General features: G+C 54.8%; 2 protein-coding genes across 2 annotated transcripts; one reads left to right on the top strand and one right to left on the bottom strand.

Moving 5' to 3' along the window:
* The first annotated feature begins 8,038 nt into the window (after nt 1-8,038).
* On the top strand, nt 8,039-16,597 carry SLC49A3 (solute carrier family 49 member 3). Its single transcript, XM_012783426.3, is given in 11 exon segments — nt 8,039-8,317; nt 11,057-11,215; nt 11,454-11,667; nt 11,823-11,899; nt 12,959-13,096; nt 13,192-13,308; nt 13,991-14,143; nt 14,404-14,561; nt 14,865-14,974; nt 15,747-15,856; nt 15,858-16,597. Coding segments are annotated over 11 exon segments (1,647 nt in total). The 5' UTR covers nt 8,039-8,119; the 3' UTR covers nt 16,071-16,597.
* On the bottom strand, nt 16,442-19,845 carry MYL5 (myosin light chain 5). The gene is given in 8 exon segments (XM_075993426.1): nt 16,442-16,540; nt 17,196-17,244; nt 17,801-17,900; nt 18,330-18,422; nt 19,112-19,199; nt 19,390-19,470; nt 19,473-19,499; nt 19,633-19,845. Coding segments are annotated over 8 exon segments (750 nt in total).
* Between the last annotated feature and the right edge of the window lie 1,505 nt (nt 19,846-21,350).

Consider the following 21,350-nt stretch of genomic DNA (forward strand, 5'->3'; position numbering starts at 1 on the left):
GTAAACCTAAAATTGCTCTAAAAAATAAAATGTACTTTTTTTAATAAAGCAAATTACTAATAAATATAACAAGAGTACAAAACTAATATTTTAAAAATTATGAAACATCATTGAAAGAGATTAAAGAGGAGAAAAAAGAGATTAAAGAGGACCTAAATAAATGGAAAGACACCCCATGTTCATGGATGCAAAGACAATATTGTTAAGATGTCAATACTCCCCAAGCTGATCACTCAATGCAATCCATATCAAAGTTGGCATTTTTGTAGAAATTAATAAGCAGATCCTAAAATTCATATGGAAATTCAAGGTACCCAGAATAGCCAAAACAATCTTAAAAAGAGCAAAGTTGGCAGATTCCCAGTTCTTGATTTCAGAACTTACTGCAAAGCTATAGTAACCAAGACAGTGTGGCACTGGCATAAAGGACATATAAATCGATAGAATAGAACTGAGAAATTTCACTCCTACGTATGGAACCTAGAGAAATAAAAGCAAACATGAACACAAAAATTGCTACACATATTCATAGTTGAAATACTCATAATAGCCCCAAAGTAGAAATAACCCAAATGTCATTCAACAGATGAATGAATAAATAAAAGGTAGTATATCCATAAAGTAAAACATTATTTGGCAATAAAAAGGAAGTACTAGTTAACATATGCTACATACAACATAGATGTACCTTGAAAACATTATGCTATGTGAAGGAAGCCAGTCACAAAAGACCATATATTAGTATTACATGATTTTGTTTATATGAAGTGTCCATAATAGACCAATCAATAGAGATAGAAATCAGACTAGTAGTTGCCGGGGGTTGGAGGAAATAGGGAGAGACTGCTAATGAACATGGGGTTTCTTTTTAGGGTGATGAAATGTTCTAAAATTTGACTATAGTGGTGGTTGCACATATTTGTGAATATATTAAAATCCATTGAATTGTACACTTTAAATGGGTGACTTGCATGGTTTGTGAATTATATCTCAATAAAGCCATTTAAAAAAGAAAATTATAAGCCCAGCTCAGTGGTTCATGCCTATAATCCTAGCACGTTGGGAGACTGAGGCAGGAGAATCACTTGAGGTCAGGAGTTCAAGACCAGCCTGAGCAAGAGCAAGACTCTGCCTCCACTAAAAATAGAAAAAATTAGCTGGGTGTGGTGGTGCATGCCTGCAGTCCCAGCTATTTAGGAGGCTGAGGCAGGAGGATTGTTTGAGCTCAGGAGTTTGAGGTTGCTGTGAGTTAGGCTGATGCCACTGTACTCTACCAGAGTGATAGAGTGAGACTGTCTCAAAAAGACAAAAATTACAAAAGAAACTATAAAATAATGATTAAAAATGAAAGTGCTGTATGTTTATCCCCATGGGAAAAATATTATATAACCAACTCATATCATAAATATACACATTAGATACACATAAATTACCATCTCACACCATGCACAAAAGAGATATCCATCTCAAACATGTACGTAAAAAATTGGATACCCTTTCCCCACCATACATAGCAGAAAATGAAATGTGCATTTCATACCATATACCAAATATTAGATATTCAACTTATAGCACACACATAAAAAGAGATACCCTTTCCCAATATATACCAAAAAATTTGGATAATTATTCTATAGCATACCCACAAAATAGTTATGCCACACAATGCATGAAAAAAATCAGATACCAATTTCACACCATTAGAGAAAAGAAATTAGACACCTATCTCACACCATACACACACACATACAACCTATGTTCCGTCTCAGAACATCCCACTAAAAGATACACCACATCATACCCAGATTAGATACCTATCTCAAAGTATTAAAACAAATTAGACCCTACTAGGAGGCAGTTCTCCACTAATATGTTTCTGTATAGTCCAGGTCCTCAGAGAAAAGTCATTTAGGACCCAGTTGAGGATGTTTGTCTAGGAGACACTCTAGGATAGTGAAGCTCAAGAAGTCTCCTGCTGCCTTGGAGGCATTACTGTGTAGAAAGGAAAACGCTGTCCTTCCCTCCCTGGAGGGGGTTTACTTACATTCCAGGGTAGAGATCAAGTTTCTTTGGAAGGGAGGATGAAGAGGTCACCAGCAGACCTATATAAGACAAGACTTTCCTAACTTGAGGATTCTTCTTCTGAAATGCACCCCACTGCATGTTCAGGTTACCCCCATCACCCCGTAGAGATGGGGCTGAGGAATCAGGACAAGACTAGTAGCTGCCAGTCCACTGCTTTTGCTAAGTGGTGAATGCTTTGTCTCTGAGCCAGGGGCCTTGTGTTTCCTGTGTACATACACATGTGAACCCGTGGCAGGCTAACTTATTAACTTGTGAGTAGAGCAAAATCTCAGACCCTTCATGCTTCTAATTTAACACATACTCGTTTTATCCCCCACACCCATCTACTACATCTGCCTGTACACAAAGAAATTAGATGTCAATTTTATCCCATATAGACAAAAAAAAACAAAAACATTTCACACCATCTATACATACACACAAAAGACAAAGACCCATCTCACACCATTTATATTAATACAAAAAAATTAAATATCCAACTCATAGCGCACACACCAAGGACTATATAGCCTTGTATAACACAACATGAAAACACCTACCTCATACCAGATACATACACAAAACAGATGAACATTACGCCCTACATAAAATATTAGATACCTACAACACACGAACACAGAATACTCATTTCACACTATATATACATGAAAGTAGATACCTAACCACACAATATGCAAAATATTAGATAACTATTTAAACCCTGTACACACAAAATAACTAATCTCATACCACACACACACACACACACACACACGAGATACTACCTCACACCACACATATACAAAAAATTGCCTATCTCTCACTAGACACACAAATGAGAAAACCAGCTTATTCGACCACTTAGACTGAACAGGTCCAAGAACAGAGACATACTTGACCAGAGATTTCTTAGTGGGAAGGCCAGCAGGTTGGGCTCCTGATACTTGCTGCCACTGCTTGGGCCTTACATGAGCCCTACATGGGACGGGGAGGTGAGGAGGCCGACACCCGAGGGCTCCTCTCTGGTGGGGCTCGCTGGCACAGGCAACAGTGGCCACAACCTTCCTTTGTTTAGGTAAACACACAGGCGCACATTCCAGGGCAGATCTATAAACTGGTGGACCTTCCCTGTCCATGAGGGTGAAGTCACACCGTCATTTCTGAGGCAGCCTGAGAGTCCAGATCCTGGTCCCTGCTGTGGCATCCCGTGCGTGGGCTCAGGGGAAGTGCGAGGGACAGGTGTGAGTCATCGTGTGGGAGAATAGGTGTGCTTCTAGGACCAGGACCAGCAGCCTCCACACAGGATGCAAGTGACATAGGATGCACGTGAGATGTGGGCCACCTCGTGGAGGAACCTGTCTGGCAGGCCCAGGTGGCAGGGAAGGGCCCATGGCAGAAAGGCCACGTGCCCCGTGAGGTTTCTATTTTCACCCAGACCTTGTGCCGGCCAGCCCTAACCTAGGGAGGCGGTATGGGCAGACAGGCTCCTGCCCCCACACCACAGATGCTCTCTGGGAGCAGATAAAACCAGGTAAATGAAAAAACAGGATGGGCCCTGACCTCTCATTGTAGACCTCTCATTTCCTCCCTGGTATCCTCAGAAAAGGTGCCCTGGTCTCATGCTCCAGTCTTGGCAAAGTGATCAGTGGCTTGATTTGAACAAGATACTGTTTAGGAAAGACACATTAGCTGAAAATGCCTCAGTTAATGTTAGGTTAGGGTGCTGATAGAAGCCTACATTTGATTTATTAAAAAGAGAGATAAAGACATTGAAACAGATTTAGCCATAACCGTGTGTTGAATGTTATTTTACATATCTTTGAAGATCATTTTCAAAAGCAAGATGCTAGGTGCCTTGGTGTGGAGATCACCAAAGGACATCTTCAAGAGGTGACTGTCCCAAAGGTGGGCAGATGGATTCTGGGCTCAGGATGACTCTCCTGTCGACAGAACATACCTGGATTCAAAACTTAAGCAGCTTAGACACTTCCGTAGAAGATACTCATGGAGAGTTAAAACTGTTTCTTTAATGTAAGAAGGGAAAAGGTCGTTGTTTCCAAATGAATGGACGTTCCATATTATATGATTTTTTTAAAAATTAAACTTCTTATTTTGAGTTAATTGTAGATTCACATACGGTTGTCAGAAATAATTCAGAGTGATTCTTTGTCTACCCTGCCTGGTTTTCCCTCAAAGGTAACATCTTGCAGAACACAAATGTATTAATATCACATCCCTGGCACTGACATTGGTACAATCCTCCCATCACACTCAGGTTTCTTGTTTTGCTCACACCAATCATTTGTGTGCATAGCTTCATGCAAGTGTATCACACATGTATACTTATGTGTCCACCCCCACAGCCAGGGTGTGGGCTGCTCCCAGCACCGCAAGGGGCTCTCCTGGTGCCCCTTTCTGGTCATGCCCACCTCCCTGCTGCCCCCACGCCTGCCCAGTCCCTAAACCCTAATCTGTCCTGAGTTCCTATGATGTTGTCTTTTCAAAGTGTTACATAAATGGAATTGTACAGTTGTAACTTTTTGGGATTGGCTCATTTTCACTCTGAATAATTCATGCAGGTTGTTGCATTAACAGTTCATTCCTGCTGAGTAATGTTCCATGGTGTGGATGTACTGCACTGCTTGACCACTCCCCACTGAAGGATGTCTGGGTTGTTTCCACTTTTTGCCTATCACAAGTAAAGCTGCTATGAACATTTGGGCCCAGGTTTTTGGGTAAACATAAGTTTTTATTTCTCTGGGATAAATGCCCAACAGTACAATTGCTGGGCCATATGATAATTGCATGTTTAGTTTTATGAGAAACTGGCAACCTTTTTTTTCCACAGTGGCTGTGACATTTTACATTCTTATGAGCAATTTCCAGTTACCCACGGCCTTGCCAGTATTTGGTGCTGTCACTGTTTTTTTTTTTTTTTTGAGACAGAGTCTCGCTTTGTTGCCCAGGCTAGAGTGAGTGCCGTGGCGTCAGCCTAGCTCACAGCAACCTCAAACTCCTGGGCTCAAGCGATCCTCCTGCCTCAGCCTCCCGAGTAGCTGGGACTACAGGCATGCACCACCATGCCCGGCTAATTTTTTGTATATATACTTTTAGTTGGTCAATTAATTTCTTTCTATTTTTAGTAGAGACGGGGTCTCGCTCAGGCTGGTTTCGAACTCCCGACCTTGAGCAATCCGCCCGCCTCGGCCTCCCAGAGTGCTAGGATTACTGGCGTGAGCCACCGCGCCCGGCCTGTCACTGTTTTTTATTTTAGCCATTCTGAAAAGTATGTAATGGTATCTCACCGTGGTTTTAATTTGCATTTTCCTAATGGCTAATGACATTGGTCATTCATCATTATTTGCCATTTGTATATCCTCTTCAGTGAAATGTCTCTTCATATTCTTTAGCCCATTTGCTAATTTTTTTAAACTGTTGAGGTTTTTTGTTTTGTTTTGTTTTGTTGTTTTTGAGACAGAGTCTCGCTTTGTTGCTCAGGCTAGAGTGAGTGCCATGGCATCAGCCTAGCTCACAGCAACCTCAAACTCCTGAGCTCAAGCAATCCTCCTGCCTCAGCCTCCCGAGTAGCTGGGACTACAGGCATGTGCCACCATGCCCAGCTAATTTTTTCTATATATCTTAATTGGCCAATTAATTTCTTCCTATTTATAGTAGAGACGGGGGTCTCGCTCTTGCTCAGGGTGGTTTCCAACTCCTGACCTTGAGCAATCTGCCCACTTCAGCCTCCCAGAGTGCTAGGATTATAGGCGTGAGCCACCACACCCGACCCAACTGTTGAGTTTTGAGAGCTCTTTTTATAGTCTCAATACCAGGCCTTTCTTTTTTTTTTTTTTTTTTTGAGACAGAGTCTCACTTGTTGCCCAGGCTAGAGTGAGTGCCGTGGCGTCAGCCTAGCTCACAGCAACCTCAAACTCCTGGGCTCAAGTGATCCTTCTGCCTCAGCCTCCCGAGTAGCTGGGACTACAGGCATGTGCCACCATGCCCGGCTAATTTTTTCTATATATATTAGTTGGCCAATTAATTTCTTTCTATTTATAGTAGAGACAAGGTCTTGCTCTTGCTCAGGCTGGTGTCGAACTCCTGACCTTGAGCAATCCGCCCGTCTCGGCCTCCCAGAGAGCTAGGATTACAGGCGTGAGCCACCACGCCCGGCCCCAGGCCTTTCTTAGGTATGTGGTTTGCAAATATTTTTTCTCAGTCTGTGTGTAAAAAAACCTTTTGATAGGAATTGCATTAAACCTATAGATCAATTTAGGGAGAACTGACATCCCTACTATGTTGAGTTTTCCAATCCATGAACATTGTATGCCTCTCCATTTATTTAAGTCTTCATTGATTTCTTTCATTAATGTTGTGTCATTTTTAGCATATGAGTCCTGTACATGGTTTACTAAGTTTATACCCAAGCATTTTAACTTTATTTGAAGTAATTGTGAATGATATTGTGTCTTCAGTTTTGGTTTTCATGTGTTTCTTGTTGGTATATAGGAATGCAATTGATTGTTGTGTGCTGATCTTGCATCCTGCAACCTTGCTGAGCTCACCTACTCAATCCAAGAGCCCTGAGGGATAGGGAAGAGGAGTCTCCACACAGTGCATGCTCAACAGAGATGCAATGGTAGAGGAAGTAGCCACTGTGACTGCCCCATTGTATGGGGATAGGCTCAGACACCCAGGCTTGCAGCTGGTGAGGGGAGAGTTGCACCTAAGCCAGGTCCCTCAACAATGAGGCCTGTACCACCCCTCCCTGTCTGCCAGGCGGGTTGGGGGATGTTGAAGTCCCCAGGCCAATGGCAGCACCCAGAGTAAGTCTGTGAGGGACCAGGTCCTTGGGGAAGGGGTGAGCACAAGGTGAGGAGCAGGAGAGAAGAGGAGATTGGGGACAAAGATGAAGGGGAATAAACAAAGGAAGAGCTGAAGGGGAGGACTCCTGGACCATCAGGGGTCTTAGGGTAGGATAGCCTGGTGACCCACTGTTCTCTGGCACCCCTGGTGAGCACTATTTTCTTTTTGTTATTGGACAGGGCTCCACAACAGAAATCCCAAAGTGGGTGACTCCATGTGACACACGCACACCCCCCATGCTAAGCCCTCAACTGCAAATGCTGAAACCTCATGGTCAACTTGCTCAGACTCAGGTGTGGATGACAGATGGGGCCTGCTGAAACAGATGAACGTTTAAGACAAAACATAGGAACAATATTGTGCATGTCCGACAACAAGGATGTGTTTGGGGGACACGTCCCACTGGTACCTCCACCCAGACAGCCTCCTTGGGTTTCCCCAGAACAAGCCAGATACAGCTGTGGTGTCAGGCTGTTTTTGCAAATATGCTGGGACACCCCCTCCTGTCTGCCTTCCAGTCCACAGGCCTCTCCGTCCTAAGCAGAAGGACAGAAGCCTGTGCCTACTCCTCTGCCCAGCTGTTTCCCCAGCTGCAAAATGCAGACAACCAGGAGAATGTGTTGTGGGGCTGCCCACTGTTGGGGATGGGGAGCGCAGACAGGCTCTTTCTGGCCTCCCCTCCCTCCTGTTGGCCAGCAACGCCGCCCTCCCTCCCACCCCAGTCATGCTTCCCTAAGTCTGATGACTAGTCTGGATGTGAGTGAGGCTCTCTGCAAATCCAGCCTCTTCTCCCTGTGGCTTGCTTGGACCTCAGGAATTTGGGGTCCACAGCTCTTTTCAGGAGATGCAGACTTTTGCTTGGGCTGAGTTACTTCAAGTCCTCCTTCCCTGCGTCCCGCCGCACGGGCTTGTACTGCGTGGCTGTGATCTGGCTGGCCCCTGCGAGGAGGGACTTTTGTCCCTGTTTTTGTGGCAGGGAGTTCCATCCTGAGGCTGAGGGAGCAGGGTCCCACTTCAGCGACAGGTCCTTTTTCCACCAGATGGGTGGCGACCTCCTCCCCCAGCTCTTCTGGGTGGGCGGGGACTAACCCAATCGCCCCACCCCCGCAGGCGGTCCTGGCGCACGCGGGGCACTCATAAAGTCTGCACCGCGGGGACCGGTCGGTGACTGTCCGGGGCGCGGCGGGTGATGGCGGAGCCGGCTGGGGCCGGGCCAAGGGTGGCCGCGGATGGGCCTGGAGCCTCCAGGGACCGGACGGAGACAGCCGAGGCCAAGCCGGGAGCCACCGAGGCCCGCTCCCTGGGCGCACGGCCGGCCCACCGTGCCTACGCGCGCCGCTGGGTCTTCCTGCTGGTGGTCAGCCTGCTCAGCTGCTCCAACGCCATGGTACAGCCGGGACTGACGAGGGGGTGCTGGCACGGGGGAGCCCGCGACCCCCGCCGCGGCTCTGTCCTCGGCCGCTCCCAGCCAGCTGGGTTTCGTTTTCCTTCAGCTACAGCGCAGCGCCCAGGTCCGGCCCGAGGTGCGGCCGCGGGGCACCAAGGGCGCCCTCTCCAGGCCGAGGCTGGCGGCGGTGGAGAAAGGGGCAAATCAGGGCGCGGAGCGGGGCGGGTGCTTCGGGAGGTCTGCAGTCGCTGGGCCCCAGCCCCCCACCCGCCTCCTCCCAGACTCTCCTCAGCCTCCGGTGGCTCCAGCCAGAGGTCTAGGGTCCCTCTCCTCAACCCATCATACACAGGTGGGCTTGGAGAAGGAACCTTCCTCCATGCTCCCCAGCCCCAGGACAGGCCACCACCCCCTGCCCCTGGACAGGTGTCATAGGCACCAGAGGGGAGGGAGGGCTTGGAGCTTTCCTTGCTGCCCTGGGGCTCTTTGAGGGGCCTCCTGCTCTCGCACACCTTAGGCTGTTATGGCTTGGTCCTGCCCGAGCTTCCAGGCTGTGGCTGCCCCCACATCACCTCCTGGGCGTGCCTGTGCCTCTCACTCCCTAAAGTGTGTGCAGGAACCTGCCTGTGTTTTCTGGCCCTCCCAGGGAACCTCAGGAACTGGTTGGGCAGCATTGGCCACTATGCAATGGGCAGCTGCAGTTGGCAGCAGGACTCACAGCTCAAGGAGGTGCTAGGTTGCTGTGGGACCATCAGGACGCCAGACCTGCCAGCAGGGGTGGGGCGTGCAGTGTAGGGGTCTCCGGAGCTGCGGGCTCTTGCTCATCTTTTGGTGCCCCTGCAGGCAGGTTCCTGGGGCCAGTTTCTTGCTGGGCGGGTGTGGAGAGCCAGCCTAGCTGACACCAGCCGCATTTGCAGCAGGGCCCTGGGCTCTGCTGGCTGCCCAGTAGCCAGGCTAAGCCCTCGCTCCTGCTGTGGGCTGGCTCCCTGGTCCCCTGTCTAGACACCGGGGAAGCCACAACTGGCGCTAGGTGGTGGTGAGGGTGCAGAGGGTGCTCCTTGGACACTCAAGGGCACTCTACTGCAATTCCACACCTTCTTATCTACAAGTTATCATGGAGCAGACAAAAGTCCGCCCCCACACCGTAAGCAGGAGCATCGCCTGCTGTCAGGGACCATGGATCCCAAGTTCCGAGAGGGCAGGTGGAGCAGAGCTGGGGATGGCCCTGAGGAGGGACCCAGCACCCTGAATATGGGGGTGGTGGGGCCAGGAGCAGAGGAAGAGAATTCTTGCACATGATGAGTTAGATAGTTGTTCTCCCTACATGTCTCTGCCCCATCTGGCCATGGCTTCAGCTCGGGGGAAGGACAAGAACTGAGCCGTGAGTGGGCAGGGGATGGGCTCGGCTCAGCAGGGCAGCTTTGTGAACAGACACTTTGCTAGTCTCACTGGGCAAGGCCAGGCAGGAGGTGGCAGGACCTGGGCAGAGGCTCTTTCTGAGCCTAGAAAATCTGTCCCTTGCACTGTCCTGAGAAAAAGGAAGAAAAGGCAGCTATTGCCCAAGCTCACCGTCACATGGGGCTTAGTGGTCAGGCCTCCAGCCTCATTATGTGTGGGGAAGCCGGGGCCCTACTACTCCACCATGGAGGGTGTGCCCTGGAGCGCTTCCATCCTCAGAGTTGGATTAATCATGACCTTTGGTGAGTAGCACATCCTTGCCACTGGTCCCTGGCTGCTGGGCACCCCCATAATAAGGCTTGGTGACTCCACTTTTGGCCCTCCCTTCAGGGTGAGCTGATCACCTCCTCCAGGAAGCCCTCCCCACATCCCCAAGTGCACTTGTGCTGTTTGCTGCACATCTGTGGGGTGGAGTTATCCTGGCACCTGCTGATGTCGAGGGTGGGAGTGTTGTTGCTCTGAGGTCAGTCTCACCTGCCCAAACACTGGGGTTTCCTACAGGGGAGGTCAGTTGGCCATGGGCTGGGCCAGGTGTTTCTACCTGAGACTCAGTCCTGAGTTAGCAGATGGGCTGGAGGTACCTTTGCCCACCCCCAAAGCAAAGGGCTCCAAGGTCCCTCTTGCCTCTGGACACTGCTGTCAGCTGCCCTGCATGGCTCAGGGCCCCCCACACCTCCTGCCCTCACCCACCTGGACATCAGCCATGGTGTTTCCACCACCACCTGGACCTCGAAGTCTCTCAGAATGTGCTCCACTGCCCGGCCCATCTCGACACACTATGTGTCCTTGCGACCAGGCACAGGGCCGCACCCTCCCTCACCCTGGCTTCTCCCCCTTCACTTTCCAAGCTCCAGGGCCATGTCTGGGTGACTTCACCCCTCTGATACTCTGGCCTTGCTGTGTCTCCCTGTCCACAGCCTGTCACTCCCCTCCCCCTTCCACACAGCACCTCCCGACGGTGCATGCTCCCCTCGCCGGCAGCCATCACCTACCTCAGAGAGTCAGGTCGAGTCCTGGCAGGGCTCACAGTCCTGCAGGCTCTGGTCTGCCCCCCAGGCTGGTCCACAGTCAGGGTACACTGTCAGGGCATGGTCTCCAACCCTGCTACCTGTGGGGGTGTTCCTGGGCAGAAAGACCCCATGTCCGTGTTGGGCTGCGTCCCCATGGCCTTTACAGGCGTCCCTCAGGTTGGCCGGCAAAGCTGGGGGTAGCAGGGGGCTGGGGCCAGAGCCTGGTGGGCAGTGTCTGTGGCCCCTGGGGCTGACTCCTGCGTGCTCCCTGCAGCTATGGCTCAGCTTCGCACCTGTTGCCGACATCGTCGCCGAGCACTTCTTCCTGTCCACGGAGCAGATCAACTGGCTCTCACTGGTCTACCTTGTGGTGTCCATCCCATTTGGTTTAGTGGCCATCTGGATGCTGGACTCTGTTGGACTCCGCGGGGCTGTGAGTCAGACTCCACTCCATAACTTGCTCTGGGATGGGGAAGGGTCTCCTGCATTGGAGCGGGAGAACTACTGCCTCCTCCCCAGACCAGGGTCCACCACCTGCACCAGCCAGGCCTCCCAGGCAGAGCAGTCGGGGAGGCAAGGAGGATGGTGGTCTGGGCGCTGGGAGGGCAGGCATCTGGGGACCCAGAGGGGTGCCCATGCTGGTGGCAGCACTCCTGACCCCATCCTTACAGACCATCTTGGGCGCCTGGCTGAACTTCGCTGGGAGTGTGCTACGTACCCTGCCCTGCATGGCCATTGGGACCCTCCACCCATTCACCTTCTTCATGGGTGGCCAGAGCCTCTGTGCCCTGGCCCAGACCCTGGTCATCTTCTCTCCAGCCAAGCTGGCTGCCTTGTGGTTCCCAGAGCACCAGCGAGCCACGGCCAACATGATCGCCACCATGTGTGAGTCCAGGGGTGAGGCCACCTGGGTCCCCTCTGGCCCTGTGCTCAGATCCTCTGCTGCCCTGGCTCTCCAGCTGGTGCAAGGGACTAGCGCCAAAAAGGCTTTGCCTGTGGCCTGGACACAGCTAAGATGATGTGTTTCTCTGTCCATCCAGCGAACCCCCTGGGCATCCTTGTGGCTAATGTGCTGTCACCTGCACTGGTCAAGAAGGGAGAGGACATTCCCATTATGGTGAGAGAGCTCATGTGGCACCTGTGTATGTGTGTGCACACACATGCATATGTATCATGCATGTGTGCTCTCTTTGTTTAGCCATGTACGTGTGTGGTGTGAGCATGTGTGTGCTGTGCATGTTGTGTGTGCATACACATGTATATGTGTGGTCCATGTATGCTGTGTGTGGTGTGTATCCATACCTGTACATGTATGGTGTGTCCATGTGTGTGCTTGTGGATATGTATGGTGTGTGTGTGTATCTCTGTGCATGTATGACACACATGCTTATGTATGCTACATGCATAATATGTGTGTTTATGCATACCTGTGCATGTGTATGGTATGAGTGTGTGCTTGTGCGTATGTGTGGTATGTGTGTCTGTGTGCACATGCATGGTGGTGTGAGCATGTGTGTGCCTGTGCATGTGTGTCTGTATCGCATGCATATGCATGGTGCATGTGTGCTGTATGTGCATACATGTGCATGTGTGTAGTGTGAGCATGTGTGTGCTGTGCATGTGTATGGTGTTGCATGTGTGTGCATACATGTGGTGTGTGCTTACACATGTATATGTATGGTGCATGTGTGCTGTGTGTGCATACCTGTGCACATGTGTGGTGTGTGCATGTGTATGCTTATGTATATGTATTGTGTGCATATATGTGTATACCCATGCATGTGTGTGGTGTGAGTGTGTACACATATGCATACCTGTGTCCTCACACCTGTCCGTGTGACACACCTGGCTATGTTAAGACCTTCTTCTTATGTGGGTGTGCAGCAGGCAGTTAGATGCGGAGTCTGGTGCCCGGGGAGGTCGGGCTGGCGTTTTCAAGGAGGGAGCCATCCCTGACAGTCTGCAGAAAGCCAGGGCTCCTCATGATGCCCCGTGGCAGGCGTGGAGGAAGCAGAGCAGCTCTCAGGGCCTGGAACTCAGCGGCCGCCCGAGTGTGGGCAGGAGTGACTGGGGAGAGTGTAGAGTGTGCTGCTGGCAGTCCAGAGCAGGGCCGGGGCGCCACGTGGGGCGTGTGTGTCCACGTGGCCTCCTGTGCACACGCATACCCTTTCCCCAGTTGGGCGTCTGTGCCATCCCTGCTGGCCTCGCCTGCCTGCTGGCCACCACTTGCCTCTGGGAGAGTGTGCCCCCCACCCCACCCTCCGCCGGGGCTGCCAGCTCCACCTCAGAGAAGTTCCTGGACGGGCTCAAGCTGGTTGGTGCTGTGGGATGGGGCAGGGTGGACCTGGGTGGGAGCAGGAGGCCAGGGAGGGTGCCCCCACCCTGGTCTGAGCAGCCCCTCCCCTCTAGCTCCTGCGGAACAAGGCCTATATCCTCCTGGCTGTGTGCTTCGGAGGCGGCACTGGGATCTTCTCCAGCCTCATGGCCCTTCTGGAGCAGATCTTCTGCGAGAGAGGCTACTCCAGTGTGAGCCCTGGGCCCCGCCCTAGAGGGGCTCTGCCTCCCACTGCCCGGTGTGGCTGCGTGAGGTGGGGGTGGTGGCTGTGGGAGGGGGTTGGGGGTTGGATGGGAAGGTGGCAGCCCCGGGATTCTCTGTGTGGACTCTGCGATCCCCCTTCCTACAGGCCCAACCCTGCAGGGCTCCAGGGAAGGGCCACCCTCAGTATTTAGGAATGCAGATGGGAGCCTTGCTCTGCCCATGTATCTCCAGGCTGTGCCCTTTGCCCTCTGGCATCAGTGCTGGGTGTGTCTGTGTGTTCCTGTGCACATGTGTGGCATGTGCATGTGCATCTGTGTGTACACGTTTGGCTTCTGCCTTCTGCTTTCTGGCATCAGTGCTGGGTGTGGGGTTCAAGGGACATATTTCTACTTCTGCCAGGGGCTCAGAGGCATTAAGGACCCATGGGGTGGGGACTTCCCTTTAGCAATTGTTTTGATCCTGGGGCAGGGGGTGGCATGGAATAGGACACCCCCTCCCACCCCAGCAGGCAGCCAATAGCACAGCTATAGCCTGTGTTGTCATGCCTGGGCCTCAGGCACCATGAGCCCCTTGGTGACAGTGTACTTCCTAAGGATGCTGGCCGCCTCTTGAGCCCCTGGCAGCTCCCTACCCCAATAAATTGCCCCAGCCTTTCCTCTCCTCCTCCAGGAGTTTTCAGGCCTCTGTGGGGCTCTTTTCATCGTGTTTGGAATTCTGGGGGCGCTGGTTCTCGGTATCTATGTGGACCGGACCAAGTGCTTCACCGAGGCCACCAAGATTAGCTTCTGCCTGACCTCTCTGGCCTGCGTGGCCTTTGCCCTGGTGAGAGTGCCCTCAAGCTGAGACCACGCAGGGGTGGGAGAGGGTGTCCTGAGTAGAGGGGCTGGATTGTGAGACCTTGGACGGGGCAGTGGGCAGCTTGGCTGGAATAGATGTCTGGGCCTCTCAGGCCCAGCTCCTGCCTGCTGGGGTGGCCCCTGGGTGGGGTGGGGCTTCCTTGCACCCATGCAGCCGAGTCTGCTGCCTGCCCAGGGCCGGTGGATCTGACCGTGCCCCCATCCTCTGCCGCTTGCTGCCCTCAGGTGTCCCAGCTGCAGGGACAAACCCTTGCCCTGGCCGCCATCTGCTCACTGCTCGGGCTCTTTGGCTTCTCGGTGGCGCCCGTGGCCATGGAGCTGGCAGTGGAGTGCTCCTTCCCTGTAGGGGAGGGTGCTGCTGCAGGCCTGGTCTTTGTGCTGGGGTGAGTGTCCATCTGCCCCCTTGCACCCTGGGAGCCCAGAGACCCTCCCCTGTCCCACCTCAGGCTGCACAGCCCAGGCCCCTTTTCTATGAATTGAGAGACCTGCCTGCTCTGGCAAGGGCTGACCGCATACTAAGCACCTGGGCCAGCCAAGGGGGCCCATGCCAGCCAGAGCTGTGCACTGCCCTCGGAGTGACCAGTGGCACGGTGGGTGGTACAGGTGTTGGCCCCTTTCCAAGGTGGCATGTGGCTCTGGTAGGTGGGCAGTGATGCTGGCAGGGGCTGAAGGCCATGTGTGTCCAGGCAGGTGGAGGGTGTACTTATCATGGTGGCGCTGATGGCGCTGACTGTGCGTCGCCGAGAGCCGTCATTCTCCACCTGCAAGCATGGCGAAGACCCCCTTGACTGGACAGGTGAGTGCCCCTTTGGGAGCCCCGGGGAGCAGAGGCCAAGCCAAGCCTGCCCAGTTGGAACAGCTCAGGAGCCCCCATTCCATGCCCTGCCTCTCTGCCCCATTGGCTCTCCTCAGTGTGTGGGTGCTGGTGGGGTCAGAGGTCAACAGGCAGAACCCCTGGGGTCAGCATGGTGGGTGAAGCCCAGAGACCCTGACAAAAGCCCAAATGCCAATGTGAGTTGTTTTAAACCAGAGAAAGAGAAAGTGAAACAGACATGGTGGCAGAGATCTGAGAGTGGAAGGGGGGGAGAGACAGAGATAGGGAGAGAGACAGAGACAAAGATAGGGAGAGAGATAGAGACAGGCAGACACAGAGACAAAGAGAGGGAAAGAGACAGAGGTATGGTGGCAGAGATCTGAGAGTGGAAAGACAAGATGGAGGGAGACAGACAAAGGGAGAGAGACAGAGACAGCGAGGGAGACAGAGAGATGGACAGAGAGGGGAGTAGGGCAGAGATCAGAGGTGGGGTTGCACACCCATTTCCTGAGACCCTGTGCTGGTGACTTCAGAGCTTACAGCTCTTGGAACCTGGGACTGCAAACACCCCCTCACCCTTAGGGGTCTGCCAGAGGCTGAGAACAGGGTCTGTTTCCAGGGTTGCTCTATGGTTTGGTTAGTGGGGTCTGCATGGGCCGGGATCACATCTGCCCATCAGTGGCCACCACGCTTGGCTGTGCTTTCATGTGGGGAGCTCTGGCTGTGCAGACAGAGCTGTGTGCTGTGTCCCCAGGGTCCCTGCTGCTGATGGCCGGCCTGTGCGCCCTCTTCAGCTGTGTCTTGGTGCTCTTCTTCCATACCCCGTACCGGCGCCTGAGGGCCGAGTGTGGTGTGTCCCCCTCCACCCAGAACATGTGCCCAGGAGCTGAGGACCACACATCCAACTCTGAAATCACCCCTGGAGGCTCCCAGTACGCACACACTCCAGTCAGTTCTTCTGGCCCTGCCTCCCCCCTCCAGGAGCCGCCAAGGTCCGAGAGACTCTGACCAGGGACGTCTTGTGAAGGGGACGCTGGGGGCAGGTGTGGGCCACCTTGGCTGTGCTGGCCATGGCTGAGAGCCCGCCACAGAAACTCAGAGGCTTTGGGGCACCCAGGGCATCGCCAGGCAGGGCAGACCCTGTGGCTGCACGGAGAAGAGCTGCTGCCCAGGCAGGCCAGACAGGCGCGCTGGGAGGGCGGCGCAGCGGCCTCGCGGAAGGTGGGGGCCGGTGTGGCACGGGAGTACAGCTGAGGTGCAGCGCAAGGGTGCGGTCCTGAGGGCCCCTCATGGCCGAGTCTGGAGTTGCCGGGTGAAGGGAGCCCCCTCCGCTGCTAGCCCGGGACAGCTGGTCCCAGCCGGCGGCCGCGCACACTCCGTGCCCCAGGGGGACACTTGGAGGCGGTCTGCAGGTGCACATTTATTGAGTGGGCGCGGCCGGCGGGGCCCTTACTCCTTTTCCTCCCCGTGGGTGATCACGTAGCTCAGCGCCTTGTAGTCCAGGTTGCCCGCCGCGTCGATGGTGGCGAACTGGAACATTTGGTCGACCTGCGAGCAGTGCGCGAGTTGGGTCGCGATTACAACCCAGGAATGCACCGTGGCCGCTCTGGTCTCGCTCCTAGTCTGACTGCTGCGCGGGGGCGGGGAGGGCGCCGGGCGAGGGAGGGGCCTAGGGGCGGGGCGGGGCCAGAGGGGTGAGGGAGGGGCCAGAGGGGGGAGGGAGGGGCCAGAGGGGCGGGGCAGGGGCAAACAGAGCGCCGGGGTCTTCTACCTGACTTGAGCCCACAGTCCGTCCCCCATTCCCAAGCTGGTCAGCAGTGCCCAGGTGTGCAGCCCCGTGGGGAGGGCTATGTGAGGTGTGCGGCGAATGGGGTCCTAGCAGGTGGGAGGGCTGTGGTCGCGAATGGGGTCCTAGCAGGTGGGAGGGCTGTGGTCGCGCTGCTGGCGCGGGGCATGCGGAATGGGGGGCGGGGGATGGGACAGCATTGCTGTGAGCCCTGCCCCTCAGGCCAGGACGGACGGCACGGGCCGCGGGGTGGCCTCCAGCCGCTGACCTAATCCCCCTGAGCAGTTCCGTCTCTCAAATGAGCACTTGAAGGGCCGAGGCGCTGCAGCCTCTGGGGGCCAGCGCCTCCCCTGGCAGACCCGGGAGCCCTGCTTGAGAGAGGGCTGTGGGGGAAGCGGGCAGGGGCTGCGGCCAAACCTCATCTGCAGTCATCTTGTCAGCCTGGGACATCAGCAGACGTTTGATGCTGAGAACAGGGAGATGAAGGAGCCCAGTTAGGCTCTGAGAAAAGGCGTGGGTAGGGTGCTGACAGGAGGGGTGACCCCTAGGGTGCGGGTGCTGTAGAGACCAGAGGGTGGGGCCCACATGCTGCACCCGCACCCTCCCCTGCAGGCGTGGCACCTCTGAGGTCACCAGGTAGATGTCATCACTCCTGAGTGGCTTGCCTGGGGGCTTCTGATAGGAAGGAAGACTAAGGGAGACCGGAGGCAGTGCCTGTACACCAGAATATCCCCTTTCCCCAGCTCTGGGCACCAGGAAACTCTCCATAAAAGGGGCTAAAGACAGCATAGGTTGGAGGAACGATGGCCACCTGGGGTGCCTGGTGCCTGTGCAGGTTGGTCTCCACTTAGTTATCCCCAGGACTCAGGACCTGGGATAGCTGCTCAAGGCCATGCAGCTGGTCAGAGGTGGGGTGGGGGATGGGGGCTTGGCGTCCAGGTAACTGACAATCCCTCTCTGAGGCAGTGTCCCTCAGATCCTAGTGGGGGAGGCCATCAGGGAGCCCTTGGAGACCAACATACTGCCCAAAGCCTGGCACTCAGTATTCCTTGTTGATGCTGCCTTTGCCCTTGGGGTCGAGCATCTTGAAGGCATTTAGAATGGTCTCCTCAGCGTCTGTACCTGCCCACAAAGAGGCCTTGAGCCCTAGGCATTTGGGCTCCCAGTCCTGCTCCAGGCTGCCAAGGAAAAACAGGGCAGGGAGGGAGACCAGCCCTGTTCCCAGGGCTCCAAGCCTCGGTCCACGTGGCACCTTCAGCCTAGAAGCCCCAGGGTTAGCCCAGGCCTGGAGTTGAGGGCTAGTGCTCTGTGAGGAAGGACCAAGCCCTTGCCAGCTGGGCAGGCAGCAGGTGTGGGGCAGGAAGTGAGTGTCTGAGCGCACACACTCTGGGGTGGCCAACAGAGGCCCTACCAAAGTGGGCCCCAGAATGCCAGGTCCTGGGGCTTCCCATTAAGAGATCAGAAATTGTGGACGTTCATGTGAAATGTCGGGATTTCTAAGTGTCAGGAGCCCCACCCAAGGAGGAGGAGGAGCTGGCCCCAGGCACTCACCGTTCAGTTTCTCCCCAAACAGGTTCAGGAACATGGTGAAGTTGATGGGCCCTGAGGCCTCCTTAAGCATGGCATCCAGCTCCTCACGTTGATCTTGCCTATGGCAGGCACGGGGCAAGTGTCACTGGGGAGGACCCCACTCTGCCCCATTGTTCCTTGCTGATATGTCTGCTGTCCCACCAGCAGGTGGGCAGGTGGCCCCAGAGCAGTGCCAAAGGAGGGGGGATGGGAGGTGCTTAGCCTGTCAGGGTGCAGGGTGGGGTGTGTCAGTCTCACCCCAAACCCTGAGCCTTGGAGACTAGTGTTGAGGGCAAGAGCAGAGGAGGCATAGACCTTTGGAGACACTTTGATCTACCATTGTTACAACCGAAGGTGGGTCACCTATGACCCCCACCCAGGTGGAAACCAGTCCCCAGCTCCCACAGCAGGACCTCGCGCCAGAGGCAGCTGCTGGGAACAGGACGACCCTGGTGAGGAATGGTGGCCGGGCAAGGCCACACAGCACTCGGGGTCTGCTCTGCAGAGGAGGGGGTGTCTCACACCCTCCCCGGAGCCCCCTGCCCCACAGCCCACCCTGGGTTTTCATGCTTGGGCTGTGCCACCCAGCCTGTCTCACTCTGGGATGCTGTCTGCTAGCTCTGACCAAACCGGGAGGTTGCAGCCACCCCTCACAGCCTGCGGGGATATGGGTCAGCCTTTGAGGCCATTGCCCTGGCTCCACTCAAGGAGGAGGGTGAGGGTGTCCAAGTGGATGTTCCCTGCTGGCCTCCTTTGTGGGCTGCCCCGGCACCTACCCAGAGAGGCATAGGTGTCCTTCAGGTCCTCCTTGTCAATGAAGCCGTCTCGGTTCTGATCCATGAGTGTGAACGCCTGGGGACCGAGGCCAGGGTCGCTGTGCTGTGGCCAGCCAGTCCCACCCCTGCCCTCGTCCCCCAGCTCCTCAGCCCTGGGTTGAAGACAGGCTCCCATTCCTATTGGCTCTGGAGTGAGGCCCACATGGGGGTCTTCCCAGCGCAAGCTTCTGGGAAAAAGGGCTCCTAGGGAAAGGAGGAAGTCTCACCTCTTTGAACTCCTGGATCTGAGTCTGCTCAAAGTTGGAGAAGACATTGGATGATGCCCTCTGGGCACGAAGGGCCCCCCCCCCTCCTTCTTCTTGGTCATTCTGCTGGCCTGAGATGAGAGAACCGAGGCTGAAGGTCCCCTGGCTGGCTGGGGGAAACTTCTGTGGCACCCTGAGTTTTGGGCTACTGAACTCAGAGGCAGGCCTTTGGGGCTGGAGGGGCCGGGCAGCTGGGGAGCACACCTGCCCCAAGCCTGGGTGCCTTGGGGGCAGCTGCAGGTGTCTGGCATTGGCATAGGGAGTGGGGGAAGGGTAGTGGCTCAGCTCACAGCTCTGCAGGAGCCAGCTTAGCCTCTGAGGGCTCGAGGGGCAGATGAACTCTGTGGGTGGGTTTATTCTGGGCACTGGGCTTCCATGATGGCTAGGACCTTCTATCCTGCCCCAGACTGTCACCATGGCAGCATGGGGCACATCTCTCTCACCCCCCAACATCCATACCTACACATGCACACTCATGTGCATGTTTACATATGCACACATGCTCATGCAAGTGTGCACACACATTTAAACACACTCCTGTGCATACACACGCCCCTGCTGCAGTGCCTGCCTGGCCACCCTCACCATGCCTGGGCTGCCTGATGCGATCCCTCTGTGCTCCTCCCTGCCCAGGTTTAGCCCATCTTAAGCTCCTGTCTGGTCCCCCAGGACAGCTCAGACTTTGGCTGCCACTCCCTACAAGGACAGGCTTAAGGCCACCCCAGGGGACTGGACAACTGCAGAGTAAGCTTCAGCAGCCCAGTGGTGACTCAGTCACCCTCATCCTGCCCCACCCAGGAAAGTCTGGTTTCTCCCTGCCCTGACCAGGAAAGCCACTTGCACACATTCTTGGCTGAGGAGCTGAGGGCTTGCTGGGGTACCCTAAGGCCTACCAGGGCTGCAGGAACTCCAGAGGCCAGAGAAAGGGGCAGCTTTTCCAGATTTGCACAAAGTTGCTGTGAGTGGCCCCAGGGACTGGTCAGCAAGCCTTTGCAGAGCACATTCTGTGTGTCAGCAGTTTCTGTGGCACTGTCGTCACCTCCCTGCCTCAGTAGCAGATAACAGCCCACACCCCTGGCCCTGGGACCCCCCTCATTCTGTCCTCATGGCCAGAAGCCCCTAGCCTGGCCCTTGGGACATGACATTACTGGCTTGTAAGAGCCTTGAAGGTGTCCAGCCTGTCCTGGACCAGGGCCCAGGTCTTCCTACTACACCGTAGCCTTGTGGGCAGAGTCTGGGCAGGGGACCTGGCCTGGGGGCCATTTGGTAGTGCCAGATGTCAGAGGCCACCTCAGGGTCAGAACCCACGTCAGGGTCAGAACCCAGATGCCCTGGTCCAGGGTGGGTGTGCAGACCAAGGACTAAGGAGGAGGCCTGCAGGTTGAGCAACGTGGGCAGGTGGGGCCTGAAGCCTGTAGAACAAGCCCTCAGAGCCTCCTGGGCCTGTAGCGGGGAGGGGAGGAGGGGCAGCAGAAAGCAGGACTCAGGGCAGGCACAGCCCTTGGTGCTGCAGTGGGCAAGAGGTGGGAGTGAGTGTGTGCAGCCACTGGAGCTGGGGGGACCATGCTCTGAACCATGTTGAGTCTGCAGCCATGGTGAGACTCAACCATGAGTTGAGTCTGCAAAAGCTGGAAAGACAGAGGTGCCAATGGAGCGCCTACTGCAGCAGAGGTCCCTGGTCACAGTTTCCCCTAGGTGTCACCACATGCAATCCCCAGGGTCAGTGGGTCTTCAGAAGGTGCTGACACCCTGAAATTGAGGACCCTGGAGAGGATTGACCTGCCTGGGAGGGATGTGGGGGAGGCTGCCAGAAGGAAGAATGGGTGACCAGACGTGGGAACTGGGGCGGGGCTGGAGAACCAAGGGCAAGGATTCGCGTGGGACCCTGAGTGGCCCTGGTGGGCTGTAGTAGTGGGGACTGC

The sequence above is a fragment of the Microcebus murinus genome, chromosome 16, assembly GCF_040939455.1.
Source record: "Microcebus murinus isolate Inina chromosome 16, M.murinus_Inina_mat1.0, whole genome shotgun sequence".
Taxonomy (NCBI): domain Eukaryota; kingdom Metazoa; phylum Chordata; class Mammalia; order Primates; family Cheirogaleidae; genus Microcebus; species Microcebus murinus.